Source organism: Phacochoerus africanus, chromosome 11 (assembly GCF_016906955.1).
Source record: "Phacochoerus africanus isolate WHEZ1 chromosome 11, ROS_Pafr_v1, whole genome shotgun sequence".
Taxonomy (NCBI): domain Eukaryota; kingdom Metazoa; phylum Chordata; class Mammalia; order Artiodactyla; family Suidae; genus Phacochoerus; species Phacochoerus africanus.
In genome coordinates, this window is record NC_062554.1 from 35,824,682 (window position 1) to 35,839,855 (window position 15,174).

Below are 15,174 nucleotides of genomic sequence, written 5' to 3' on the forward strand. Positions count from 1 at the left end.
GGAAAAGACAACCTACCAAATGGGAAAAATATTTGCAAATGATATGACTGATAAGCAGTTAATATCCAAAATATATAAACAGCCCATATAATTCAACATTTTAAAAAACCCTGAAAAGCAAAACAGAGCAAAACAACAACAAATAGCCTGATTAATAAAATGGGCAGAAGACTTGAATAGACATTTTTCCAAAGGAGACATACAGATGGCCAACAGGTATTGAAATAAAGACATACAGATGGCTCAACATCATTAATCATCAAGGAAATGCAAGTCAAAACTACAGTGAGAGTTCCCTGTTAGCTCAGTGAGTTAAGGATCAGGTGTTGTCACTGTTATGGATCTGGTTGCAGCTGTGGTGAAGGTTCCATCCTTAACCCAGGGATTTCTGCATTGGGGAGGTGTGCAAAAAAAAAAAAAAAAAAAGCCGAAAACATAGTGAGATATCACCTCATGTCAAAATGGCTACCATTGAAAAGAACACAAATAATAAGTGTTGGCAAGGATGTGGAGGAGATAACCCTTGTACACTGTTAGTAGGAATGTAAATTGGTGCAGCCATTGTAGAAAACAGTATGGTGGTTCCTCAAAAAGCTAAAAATAGAACTAACTACCTTATGACCCAGCAGTTCCACTGCCAGGTATATATCTGAAGAAAGCAAAAACACTAATTTGAAAAAGTACATGCACCCTTGTGTTCATAACAACATTATTTACAATTGCCAAGATATGAAAGCAACTGATGTGTCTATCATCAGATGAATGGATAAAAATGATATGGTATATGTTTCGGGTTGCTGCTATGGCTCAGGTTGGATAACTGGTCCAGGAATTTCCACATGCCACAGATGCTGCCAAAAAAAACCCCAAAAAACTGTGGTGTATATATACAATGCAATATGACTCAGACATAAAAGAGAATGAAGTTTTGCCATTTGCAACAACATGGATGGACTTGAACGGGATTATGCTAAGTGAAATGAGTCAGGCAGAAAAAGACAAGTACTGTATGCTATTGCTTATGTAGAATCTAAAAAAATACAACAAACTAGTAAATATAACAAAAAAGAAACAGACTCACAGATACAGAAAACAAACTTGTGGTTACTAGTGGGGAGGGAGAAGCGGGCAGTACAAGAAAGGGATAGGGAAGTAAAAGTGTAAATGGAGTATTACCTTTAAAAATTGTGAATCACTGTGTTGCACACTTGAAACTAATGCAATATTGTAAATAAATGACCTCAATTTCAAAAAGAGAGAAAAGAGTGGCTTGTGTTTTGGCTGAGTTGTTCACGATCCTGGCTCGTTCTTGTTTTTGATTGTGTCTCTGCCCTAAGCCATTTGTCCACACTCTCAGCTCCTTGATCTGTTGTTGCTGCTGGTTTCCATTTGTCTCTTCTCTCGTGAGGTAACTTCATTCTGCTCCCAAAATGAGGCCAGGGGCATATCACTCATTTGTTTGAAGTACTTGGCTCTTTATCAGCTATTTTTTTAGCTTAAAAAATGTTGCCACTTGCTTGTAGTTATTTTTTGAATTGTACTTCTGGAAGGTTGGAGCTGCCAGATTTAAGGCCATCTGATATCTGGAAATCTGGATAGTTAGTTTAATGGTTCTTCATTTTTATTTTTCTTACAAATACTCTTCTCTAAGATATAGGTACAGAATCCAAAGTAGAAGAAAAGCCTACTATTGAAGAGATTTCTCATGAAACTAATAATTTCTCCAGCAAGTGACTTAAAGTGAAAGATGAATTGTTTGATTATAAAGTGAAAGGCTTTAGCTATAATTTCCATCCAGTGAATTACATTGGTGTGTGGGCAGTTTGGATGATAAAGTCCTTGGTGCATAGCACCTTAACTTCTTACCAAGATAAGCAGAAATTTGGGGTTTGGGATTTCCAGCCCCACTAACAGTAAATATATCTAATTTCTTCCCACAGCTTACATTTACTTTGACAAAGGCAAATTTGGAAGCAATTACTTGAGGACAGTCTGGATAATAGCTGGGTAATCAAAACAGGCACAATGAAGCACTTTCTGAGGTAAGTATTTATGGTTTCCTGGGTGAAAAACTTCCTTGACAATTAGTGTAATATTTCTGTTCATCGTTTGTGATCCTGCAACCAAGTCTCTTAGGATTGTATAAAATAGCACTGACTTTTGGCTAAGAATAACTTAGCCAGAAGGTCCCTTTTCTAATTCTACATGCATACTGATGCAAGGAGAGAGCACTTACAAGTAGATTACAAGAGATCATAAAAAAACAGGAGCTCAAAAGCATGGGGCAGGCATACTTTAATGCCTTGTGTTTCTAAAGCCCCAAATTTGAGGTGTGGGGAATTAGTAGTCAAGGAATCAGTATAACTTGTGTAGAATCATTTTCCTAAAATAAGTAATTTTAAGTATAGGTTTTTGGTTGGCTGGCCAATCCATACAGTCATTTGCAAAAGTTCCTTTTTGGTGAAAAATATATGCTCTAAGCTTTTGCTCTTCCTGCCTCAGCGATGCCTCTGAAATCTGCATTAATTTTTGGTTCCCTGAAGATTGTGCTGTATAGATTATCATATACATTTTTGTGTTTTATTTTATTATTTATTTATTTTTTATGGCCACACCCGGGGCATATGGAAGTTCCCAGACCAGGGATTGAATCTGAGCTGCAGCTGTGACCTACATTGCAGGTGCCGCAATGCCAGATCCTTTCACTGCAATGCCCAGGGATGGAACCTGTACCTCCACAGAGACCTGAGCTGCTGCAGTCAGATTCTTAACCCATTGCACCACAGCAGGAACTCCTGTTTGTGTGTTTTAGCATGACCGTATTTGTTTTGAAAGCCTTTATATGGGCCTATAGTTATAATTATTTTCAAGAGGATTGACTACCATTCACAATTCTATTAATGAAATTGTCAGATAAATTTTATGTATTAAAATATGACAGAATGAAGTTAACTTGGCCCTGAAAGTTAGAAAATAAGACACACTTTCTAGAATATTGAGTTTCTTTCCTGCAAGAAGGTAGCTTACCTATATTACACATTCTCATTCCTTGTTCTGGCTATTTTCTCCAAGAAAATAATTAGTGGGCTTGCTTTTTTTAGGAGATGTTTTAATTCTTTCAGTGGCTGCAATTTAAGATTTTCTCTTCCCCACTGGTTTTTGTTGCATCATTGTTTCTGGAGTACCTTGGAAGGTTGTGTGGGATTTCCTATGTTTTGGTGTGGCTACTAGTGTTTACTCAATCTTAGAGTAGCGAAGACTCAGAAGGTCACTATTAAGCCATTTGTAGGCCACTAGCATTTGTTTTATTGTACAGAATTCTCCTCAGCCTGTTTATCTCAGCTGTGTAAAAAGATAGTATTAGAAAATCACTAGGACATTTACCAGCACAGTATTTGACCTCGTCTGTTTTTGGTTGCCATAGCAATTAACCTTTTTTGTTCACAGATTCATGAAAAATCTGTGTCCATGAATCCCCCTTGAATGTAAACGTGGTGCTTTTTTAGCTGTAGGATCTTGTTAACAGAGAACTTTACCGTTAGTTGAAACTTAGAGATCTGGAGCTCCTTTTATGAAAGGGGAGATGGTAGTGGTAAGATTTGTGCTGAGGCTTGTACTGCTGAAATTTCTTCCTCAGTGTTTTGTTTTAGAAAACTTGAGTGTCCTCAAAACCAGCCATTTTAGGAGAAATAGAAGCATTTGTTTCTGTTAGTTTTTGTCAAATTGAATGGGTGCAACCCTGTGTTTAATAGAGATTAGATGACAAGCACCAAGGGTAGTGGAACTGGTATATCCCTGTCAGTTATGTGTTCTGATACAAGCTTTTCTCTTTCAACTTGGCACATTTTATTTTATAAACATTACCTGACAGTGATTATTTGTATGAAACAAGGTAGGGTAATATATTACACATCAAGAAAGAAACTTGAGGAGTTCCTGTTGTGGCTCAGCAGTAACGACCCCGATTAGTATCCATGAGGATGTGGGTTCGATCCCTGGCCCCGCTTAGTGGGTTAAGGATCCAGCATTGCTGTGACCTTCGGTGTAGGCTACAGACATGGCTTGGATCCCATGTTGCTATGGCAGTGGTGTAGGCTGGCAGCTACAGCTCTGATTTGAACCTTAGGCTGGGAACTTCCATATGCCACAGGTACAGCCCTAAAAAGACAGACAGACAGACAGACAGACAGAAAATTAGTTGAGGACTTTCACTGACCACTGGTTTTGAAATAATAAAAGGCAACTTGATCATTGCTTCTCCTTAGTTGATTATTGCTTTTGGCTTTAATTTTTGATTTTAGTGCTTTTATTGTTATAATGTATATATTCATTTTACACTATTCATTATAATAATGTTTATGGATTTTGAGGATTAGAGGGCAGGGAGTAATAATCCTGCATTACTGATAATTTAGATTGCCTTCTCTTCCCTCTTATCCATTCCCAGAGATGTTGAACAATTTGGCAGTCTTTTCATTCTAACCAAAGAAGAGGTTAAGTAAACATAAATTGAACAAATCAGATGTTATTTCTTGAGCTTAGCAGATACATTATGTGGAATAAGGAGTTGACTTTGAGAATAATCAGCATTATTTAAAAGCCCACAAAGTGATTAATCTTTCAATTTCTGATTTACTCTAGAATGAGCAACTTCTGAAGCTACGTACAGCTTCAGGAGAAATGAGGTTATCTTAAAAAAACAAAAGCAAAACAACAACAACAACAACAAGAGGTATGGGAAAGAATGCATTTTAACCCACATATAAGATACATGGAATCCTACTCTGCTCTAACTCACTGCTACCATCATGTATGGGAGTAGGAAAATATTTAAGGTTTATTTTTTAAAAATTATAGGAGATATTAGAAATAAATGCAATAGGATTAGTACACCCAGCTGAAGGGTGTGTTTTTAAACTGAGATATGGGATATTGGATAAGCGCCCATTGTCACCCAATATGACTTTAGCTTCTTTATGAGAAGATAGTGCATCTGTGTGTGATCAGGTAAAGAGGAGGCACTTTTTGAGCCCTAGTGAGAACTGAGACTTAGGGTTTAGTTTGTTTAGTATATTTCAGTAATTTCAATTCAATTGATATTTATAATGGAGAGGACCTAATACTTGTACTAAGATCTTTTTCTTTGCTGGGGTTTAGTTATTGAGATTATATATTTTCAAGGTCATCAGAACATCATTAACTTTTAATTTTTTAATAAAGGGGATAAGTCACCCTGTATAAATAACTGCTTCCAACCATTTCAGCCTCAGACTTTTGAGTTTCTTGGCCATGGACCTCACTGCATCCTTTCCTTCCTTAGGCAGAAGAAAGGGATGGAAAGCATCTGCTCAACTCAGATCTCCCTGGGAGAAACCGAGATATAGAGCAGACTTGTACCCAAGTCCTGGCTGTGAAACAGTTGAGGGAAAAACAATAGTTTGCTACTGTGATTAGGTAATTAGCAAAAAAAGATGTAAATGGGTTTTTATAAGTCATTCACACTTGCTTAGTATCTTGGCCCGCTGCTTCATTTAGTAAGCATTTAGTACCACTAATAATTCCCTCCTATGCCATATTTTTATTTTCTCTCCATAACAATTGTAATAAAGTAAGAATTAATATCCCATTTTAAACCTCAGGGTAAGAAGGCTTAGCAAAATTAGGAAACTCATCCAAGGGCACACAGATATTTGAATGCAGACCTGTCTGACTTCAAAGCTGTTTCTCATAATTTTTGCATCATGTTATCCCTTCACTGTATACCTGTTGTGAGGTGTCTCGGGTAATACAACAGTGAATATGAGGTGGCCTCTCCTCCAAACTAACTGTATGGGAAGGAGATGAAGCCACGAACACAAAACTAAGATGTAAGAAGAAATGTGATAGGTTATATGCTATAGGTATTTTGGCGACAGGAATCTTAGGAGAAGGCGAGACTGAGATGATGTTGATGGAAGGGGATAGAGGATGTGGGAGGTGGAGAAGATGCTGTGACAATATCCTGAGAAAGTGTGACCAGCTGCCCCAAGCAGCAGGTGGTCTGGGTATATTGGCCGTAGACCCTCTTTACGGTAAGTAGAAGATAAGTGGAAAAGATAAAGTTAGGGACACTTCCTGGGCACCTTTGCAAGCATGGAGTAAACAGTCTAGAAACATGTAACACTTTCACCTAGACCTGTTGGGGACCTTAAAGAGAAGGGTGAGCCAGACAAAATCTTTTTCTTTTACAACACATGTCTAGCCTTATCTTAGAGCCAGATGTCTTGTCCATTCCCTTCACCTTACAAATGAGGGGGCAGAGACTCAGAGAAACAAAGTGGCTTGTCCACAGTCACATGCTCATAGTGGCAAATTGAGGCTAGACCTGAAGTCAGACTTCAGACACTTTCCTAATTTAATCAGGTAGTATTTCCATTCAGCACTGGCTAATTTCCACTGCTTTTGAAGGGCCAGAGGTGCAGGGTCATGTGGTTATTCCAGAATTTGACTAACCTTGCTTGAAATATTGACTGAGCTTGCTTATGAAATGTAGAAGCAAAGTCCTAGAAAGGGTATATTTATAACCTATGTATCTGAATACCTCCCTCACTGTAAACTGGTACTTTTAGCCATAGTTTTCTCTTTTTTAGGATACACGAACATGCACACACATAGACACACACACCATGTGTGTATATACATGCATGAACATACATATTTACACATACATGTATGTATGTATGTATACACACCATATATACACACACATATATGTACATATATATTTACACATATATATTTTTTATTTCCCTCATTAAAATAAAAACTGTTTCCACACCCTTGTTGAACTATGTTAGCCCAAATAGTTTTCTAGACAGTTTCCTGTAGGTGATCTCACCAGAGCCTGCCATGAGAGACTTTTTTAGAACTCAAACATTGGCTTCCCAGCTCTCCTGCCCCTGACCTGGATGTCTGTTTCTTGTCCCAGGTTAGGGAAGTTTTCAGCTCTAATGTCTTCAAATGTATTCTCTGACCCTTTCTCTTTTCTCATTCTGGGACCCCTATAATGTGAATGTTAGAATGCTTGATGTTGTCAGAGAAGTCTCTTAAATTGTCCTCATTTTTTAATTCTTTTTTTTCTGCTTGGCTTCAGTGATTTCCACTACTGTCTCCAGCTTGCTGATCCATTCCTATGTATCATCTAAGCTACTGTTGATTCCTTCTAGTGTATTTCTTATTTTAGTTAGTTTATTCATCTCTGGTTCTTTATGTTTTCTAAATCTTTGTAAAAAAGTTCTAACTTCTCACTGTTCATCCTGTCTGCTAAATTCTTTGAACCTCTTTACAGTCATTACCATGAACTCTTTATCAGATAGATTGCTTATCTCTGCTTCATTTAGTTCTTCTGGGATTTTATCTTTTTCCTTTGTTTGGAATATATTTCTCATTTTGCATAATTTGCTGTTTTTGTCTCTATGTATTTGGTAGGTTGGTTGTGTTTTCTGACCTTGGAGAAGTGGCCTTTTGGAGGAGATGTCATATGTGTTCCAACAGCATACTCCCCTCTTGTCACTGGAGCTATGTGCTATTGGAGTCCCCTGTGTGGACTGCATGGGTCCTTCTGCCAGGTGGGCTGACTGCCATGTGTGGTCTGGAAGCCATGGCTTCCCCAACCCCCACCTCGGTCTAGTTGGTTGTCAGGCCTGCCTTATATGAAGCCTGCTGGCAGCTTGTGGGCAGAACCAGGTCACAAGGCAGATGAGTATAGAGCCTTGAGGGGTCCAAGAGCTACTGCTGGCCCGTTGGTGGGTGGACCTGGGATCCAGAGTGAGTGCTATAGGGCTGAGGGTCTTGGACATGGCATGCTACAGGATCCAGAGTGTCCCAAAATGGTGTCAGCTCACTGGTGAATGGGCCTGGATCTCAGGGCAGATGCCTGAGGGATCCAAGGTGTCTCAGGGCTGGTGTCAGCCTAGGGTAGGTGCAGCCAGGTCCCAGGTTCTCTGGTTGTACAGCCCTGGGGGTTCCAGAGCTGTTTTTGGCCTGCTGGTGGGCAGGGCTGTTGCCTGGGGTGGTCCTAGGGTGGTTCTGTGTGCTGTTGGGCAGGGCCAGTTCCTGACACAGCTGACTGCAGGATCTGGGGTCTCCAAAGCTGGAATAGGGCCACTGGTGAGGGGGGCTGGTCCCAGAGTGACAGGCTGAGGGATCCAAGGTGTCTCAGAGTTGGTATCAGCCTGGGGTAGCCACCTACTGGTGTGGTAGACTGGGTCCTGGTGTCCTGCTGGTGAGTGAGGGTGAAGCCCTGGCACCTTGGAGCTGGTGCTGGTGCCCTGGTGTGTGGGGCAGGGTCCTGGCCCTCTGGTGAACAGGGCCATATCCCAGGTGGCTGTGGGCTCAGGGGGCCCATTGGTGGGTGGGGCTGTGTTTCTGCCCAGCTGGGTGCTGCCCTGAGGCTTCCCTGGCAGCACCAGGTCCCAGAACTAATAAGCTCCGGAGGGGATTCCAGAGTAGCACTTGTCAACATCAGTGACCTTGTGGTAGAACCAGCTCCCATGGCTGCTGCCATCTGTGTCCCCAGGGTAAGCTCCAGCTGCCCCCTGCCTCTCCAGGATCTGCAGGAGGGTCTGAGCCAGGGTCCTTTCAAATCACTCCTTCTGCCTCTGGTCCCAGAGCATGTGAGATTTTGTGGTGCCCTTTCAGAGTAGAGTCTCTTTCCCACAGCCTCTGGCTCTCTGGAAAGTAAGCCCCACTGGCCTTCAAACCCACACACTCTGAGGACTTGTCTTCCTGGCAGGTGCCCTGGGATGGGGAGCCTGATGTGGGGCTTGGATCCTTTGCCCCTTGGGAAGAAGCTCTGCAGTTGTGATTATTCTCCCATTTGTGGGTCGCCCACCGGGGGTGTGGGTCTTGACTGTACAGTATCACTGTCTTCTTACCCATCCTGTCATGGTTCCTTCTCTATATCTTTAGTTGTACAATGTCTTTTCTGCTAGTTTCTGGTCTTTCTCAGCAATTGTTGCTCTGTAAGTAGTTGTAATTTCGAGATGTCTCTGAGAGGAGGTGAGCTCAGGGTCTTCCAACTCTTGGTCATTTCTTCCTGTCTAAAGGCTTCTTAAATGTCAAAGCATATTGTGTTTGCTGCTTCCCTTATAAATAAGTTAATACAAGGATAATCCAAATACAAAAAAAAATCTGAATGTGAAAAATAATTCTTGTAAAATATCTGTATTTAATCAGTAATTTTTAATAGAATAGTGATGCCATTAATAATTTGAGAAACTTGTGTCTCCTTTTCTTTGAAAGGAAAAGGATAAAGCATTAATTTATTATTTCAGTTATACCACAGTCAGCTATTGCCCTCTCATCTCTCATATAACATTTCCCTGGGGTTAAAAATAGTGCCCTAAAAAAGAATGTATACATGGATTTGTAACTGGGTCACCATGCTGTACAGTAGAAAAAAAATAATGTATTGGGGAAAAAAATTTTTAAATTTTAAAAAATAGCGCCCTTTGCTATATCAATAGAATTTGGAATAAAATCTGTCCACAATAGATTTATACCCACTATTTTTGAAGGGCACTGCTTTTGATCTCTTCTGATCGAGTGATGGAAAAGACCAAGGGGCTCTGCCCTACCTCACCAATGTTCAATGGGGGGGGGGGGGAATAATATTGTTTTTCTGGAGGCCTGAATATAGTTTCTTTGTATGTTTTCACATTTCCAGTTCATGTATCAAGACCTCTGCAGCCTCTCTTCCTAGCAGGATGCTCCTTATTTAGAGGGTCTCGTTTACTAGGACAAACACCTGTTGACAAGTAAACTTCCGACTGACTGTCAGTGCCCCTAATTAGGAACTTCAGTAGAGCAACTAAAAATTTTTTTAACGTCATTTTAGAAAATACATGAAACGCTCGAAGCAGCAAGCAAGTCTGCTGTTCTTTATGGCCTTTTAGAGGAAAAGTGTTTTGTCCAGGAAACTTAGTTTGATCCAAGAATTATAATTCTTTTGTATGTATCCTTTCTTACCAGTAGTGTACTTGTTTATTACAGGATTTCTTCAAGCAAGAATTAACTTTCATTAGCAAATTCATTGAAACTGTTCAAAATAAGCCACTTTCCTCTTGTTATTCCAAAAGAAGATGTCGGAGTGACAAATTTAAGATGATGGAGTAGTGTTGCACTGCAGGTACCCACACCCCTCACCCCACAGGCAGGAGACAACATGGTCTAGTTGCATCTCCTGTTTCAGAGGCCCCATCCCTGCTGAATGGATTCCTTTAACAAAGAACGGCAAGACAGGAGCTCACTTTTATTTGGTAGCAGAGATATGATTGGTTTTGAATAATTTACATTGGGTGGCTATTCTTGTGCAAGCTAGAGAATGGATGTTAAATAATAAAAGTGATCATAATTGCCTTATGGAAGGACTCTGCTGTGAACTCAGCCATAAACTTCACCCTACAGCATATTAATAAACGGCAATAACAGGAAATGTTGGAAATAGAACATGTGTAAGTAAGTCTTATTATTAAATCAGATTCTCCCAGTGCTTAAGCAAGTCATTCATCTTAGGAAACTATAGTAACTCCTTTTGGAACAATATCAAAAAGCCATGATTGAAAAAACAGAAACACACACAGAAAAACTGCATTTAGTTAACAAAAATAGAAGGTGGTGATCAGTATCTTCTCCATGTAGTCTGAAGAATTTGATTGCTATTCCTATATAATATAGCAGAGCTTTTCATTAGTGATTTGAGAATCTTTCATCAGAACTACGAAAATGAAATCTACTGTTATGAGAGGGGAAAAAAACAAACTATTTCCCTAAATAAAACTAAATTTATTGATTTGATGATTCAGGCCAGGAGCTATAAAGCCTCTGAACATAGGATTCAGATAGTGGAGAGAGTACGGCAGTAATTCTTCTTCTAAGAGTGAGAATAGAAGGATGAGATTAAAGAAAGCAATGGAATCCGCCTCACAGGTACATTTGAGATTCTTTCACTCTAGGCATGCAGTCAGAAACATAAGAAGATAAAGGAAATTAAAAGGAGAAAAGGTACAATAAATCCAAAAGTCCCTAAACTCAGATTAGGAACAGACACACCCTCCTCTCTCTCCCTCCTTTCCTCCTTTACTTCCTTCTTTTCTTTTTTCGTAAACCAACTACTGATTAGCTTAAGAACATTTAAAGATCCATTTCTTATTCTTTGTTTTCAGGGTAAACATGCCAAACCAATTTAACATTTTCCCCAAATATTTTATCATGTTAATTGTTCTCCTCTGGACTTTCAGCAGCTTTCCCATAAACTTCCCATTTGAGACACTTAAATAGGTCCAAACATTTAAGAAGTGAGCTCCTGGCAGCACTTGATGGTGTGAAGAACAGCCATCCTGAGATGCTCATGAGAAGTTTTGCTGATCTGGTCTTTTCATGAGGAAGTAACTTGGATACTTGTTCTCTCATCAAAATAAGGCTTCCAAAGTAAGAGATAGTAGGAGTTTCCATCGTGGCTTAGTGGTTAATGAGCCCAACTAGTATCCATGAGGACATGGGTTTGGATGAGTGTTCAATCTCTGGCCTCACTCAGTGGGCTAAGGATCCATTGATTCCGTGAGTTGTGGTATAGGTTGAAGACGCAGCTCGGATTCAGTGTTGCTATAGCTGTGGTGTAGACTGGCAGCTGTAGCTCTGGATTTGACCCCTAGTCTGGGAACTTCCATGTGCCATGGGTGCAGGCGCCCCCTCCCCCCCAAAAAAAAGCAGAGTAAGGGATAGTACTATTATTTCCATCTCTGATCATGTCTTAGGTTTATGATCTAAATGCAATTATATCTGTCAAAACATTGTGTGATCTTCTGGCTTGAAAAATACACTACCTAGCATAGAAGGAAGTATAGTGCCTAGCATAACAAGCTGGCCTTTTAATGAAATTCTTGTGGTATATAATTGTGCATATCTACATATATACACAAATATATTTTTCAGCTTACATCTGTGTACAGTTTCTCTGAAGTATACACTAAAACCAGACAAATGGTTGTCTCCTGGAAAGTAAGCTGACTGGCTAGAGCAAAAGTGTGGAAAAGAATCTTATTTTTCACTTTATGTCTTTTTGTTCATTTTGAATTTTATGCCTTGAGCTTATATTATACTACAGTAAGTATTTTTAAAGACATGTGCAGGATCTAAATAAAGAAAATCACATAGTTCAACCCCTTTAGAGAAATCAGAGATGTAAAATTATGCAAAAATGAAATAACATTTGCCTATAGACATGGCAAAAATCTTTTGATTTGTTTTGTTTTAAGATGAAACAGTTTGATCTCAATGCTCCCAAAGTGCCAGAGAATGAGAAATCTCATGCACCGCTGGTAGTAATCACTACAGACATTTGGTAAAGCAATTAATTCACAATTTTAGATGAGTTATCTACTTCTAGAAATCTGTGCCTAATGAGTTAACCAAAGCTAGGGACAAAGATTTATGTACAAATGTAAATCCTTGTGACTAAATAAGTGTTTTTAAAATAATGTTTAAAATAATGTTGGAGTTCCCATTGTGGTGCAGCGGAAACGAATCCAACTAGTGTCCATGAGGATGCTGGTTTGACACCTGGCCTCGCTCAGTGGGCCAGGGATCTGGTGTTGCCATGAGCAGTGGTGTAGGTCACAGATGCAACTCAGATCCCCAGGTTGCTTTGGCTGTGGTGTAGGCCGGCAACCGTAGCTCAGATTCGCCCCCTAGCCTGGGAACTTCCATATGCTGCCAGTGCAGCCCTAAAAAAGCCATAATGATGATAATAATAATAATAATAATAATAATAATAATGTTTTCAAAATATATATAACAAAATAGATATCATGCTTTGGGGGCTTTTGTTAACGGCAGTAATACTTTTTTCAAGTTATTTAAGCTTATTTTTTATGATAAAGGTAGTACTTGAACATTTAAAATAGGAATATAAATGGGTAACCTCATGAAATATTAAATAGTATATTAAACCATAAAAAAGAAAAAAAGAAATATTTGTGGGTATGTTGGCTCATTAAAAAAACAAGGAAAAAATCAAAATATATCTTGGATAATAAATAGCTTTATCAGGACTACTAGTCCAGAAATTATGAAAGGGTAAGGAAGCAGTGTATAAATTTCAGTTCACTATTGACATGGGCATTTCTCTTTCACAATTTGAGATATTGTTCCTGAGATTGTGTGAGAGGGTTGTGATACACCTCACAGAGCAGGGTGCCCTAAGAAATGATGCATCATCTCTAACCCCTCACTGTGGATTTCCACTGGGTTTCCCTGTTTGACAGTGTGAATATCCTCAGAGGAACTGGAAAAAAGAGCAAATAAAATCAATAGAACATGGTGTCTTTCCTCTCCTTTTATGTAAGTTTGTCTCTGTGCCAAACAATTTCCCAGATGTTTTCTTCTCATACGCAAGGAGACCAGCAGGAGAAATTATAGATGGGCTATAAGTCACTGTACATCTCGATGCTTCCTGCCACTAGGGCAACAACTTCAGGTCTCAAGCCATATCTTTGTATAGATCTCATGAAAAAGTTGCATGGGGGAGATTTTCTGTAGTTTAATTTCATTCACTTTTACCCTAAGTAGGGTGAATACAAGATACTCCTTAAACAATTATCAGAATCCTTTTCTCTGGGAAGACTTAATATTTCAAGACCGTGATTATTATGGAGTCCTGATGCACAATTAGAAGTGGCTTCATCTGATGTGCTGGCCCATATGCTAGTGTCGACTTAAAAAATATGCACAACTTAAAAGTTGAGAATTAAGTTTTATTTGGGGCAAGATGGGGACTATAGCCCAGGAGACAGCATTTCAGATAGCTCTGAAATACTGCTCCAAAGAGGCCAGGGCAAGTGTCAGTATATATGTGATTTTAGTGAAGGGGAGAAGTACATGCAACCAAGCCAAGCACACGTTTTATAGAAGTTTGCTGCTAGTCTTACGAAGGTTACTGCTAGTCACAAGAAGCAGATGTCACCATAGAGGATTTTAGTGCTTTTCTAGATGTGAGGAGATGCCAGGAACTGGGCTCATAAAATCTTCTCCTTAAAATATCTATCTGAAGACCTATTCTGCCAGTTTTCCCAGAGCACAGAGTGTCCCACTCCTGATCTCCACCTTGAGCTCTTTCAGGGGTGTTGAGGGTCAGCAACTGCAGTGTCTCAAGATTCAATCTGTGTAGAGACAGATGGCAAGTGCCCATCTCCAGTTCACACTAGGCAAATGTTACTGAAATTACACACGGGTACCATATCATGGAAATCTTTATCCTTGACTTAGTAGTAGGATTAATGCCAACCAGTTATTACTGTCTTTACCATTTGGCTGATAACCAGTAAACAAGTATATTGCACAATCTTTTTTTCTGGTGTAGCTAGAAAAAATAGAAAAAATGGAAAACTTTTTCCAAGAGAACAAGTTGGGGTTTTGTAAAGTGTCTCACTCGTCTAATTAAAATGTTCCACTAAATTATTTTTAGGGTGTCTTTTTTTGGAAGCTGATAACCTAAATCTTTCAGATCTTAGAACATATTTGACTAAAAGAGGTTGAATTTTAGACTTTGCAACATGTAAATCCACATCTTGTCTTTTCAGCAGAATCTGACTTCATGTGGAAATCTCATATGCATTTTCACAATGATTTTTGATGATCATTTTATACATTTGAATTGCTGTTATAACTTTCTTTTGTCTTAAATAAAATAATATGTGCATATTTAAAAAAGAAAATACGGGAGTTCCCTTGTGGCAGAATGGGTCAAGGATCCAGGGTGTCACTGCTGTGGCTTGTGTTGGATCCCTGAACCAGGAGCAGCCACATGCCTCAGACACAACAACAAAAAAAAAGAAAGAAAGAAAAAGAAAGAAAAGAAAATACACTTAACCAGAAAAGAAAATAAAAAAATTACTTATAATTACATTACTTAGAAATACCATTGACGTTTTTGCTATGTATCCTGCAAGTCTTTTTCTCCTTGTTTCTTTATCACCATTATATTTTTGTTTTACTTATTAAAGACAAAGTAGATTATTCCATACATGATCTTTTCTAACTTTTTCTATTCAATAAGCATATTATAGATGTTTTATTAGATATTCTAGAATATAGTTTATTGCCTACAAAGGATTCTATCAATCTTAGTGTAGTAAT

The 15,174-nt window shown here is 39.0% G+C and overlaps 1 protein-coding gene across 4 annotated transcripts in view; it reads left to right on the top strand.

The window, feature by feature from the left end:
* The window catches only part of ELMOD1 (ELMO domain containing 1), a 62,462-nt gene that overhangs the window by 14,900 nt on the left and 32,388 nt on the right, over positions 1–15,174 (top strand). The window contains exon 2 of one of the 4 annotated variants that reach the window (XM_047753541.1): positions 1,941–2,042. In XM_047753541.1, coding sequence (XP_047609497.1) covers positions 2,026–2,042 — 17 coding nt within the window. In that variant the 5' untranslated portion in view covers positions 1,941–2,025. Of the gene's footprint in view, positions 1–1,940; positions 2,043–10,063; positions 10,169–15,174 lie in introns of those variants that run through there. The other 3 variants (XM_047753540.1, XM_047753542.1, XM_047753539.1) reach the window with 3 other exon arrangements.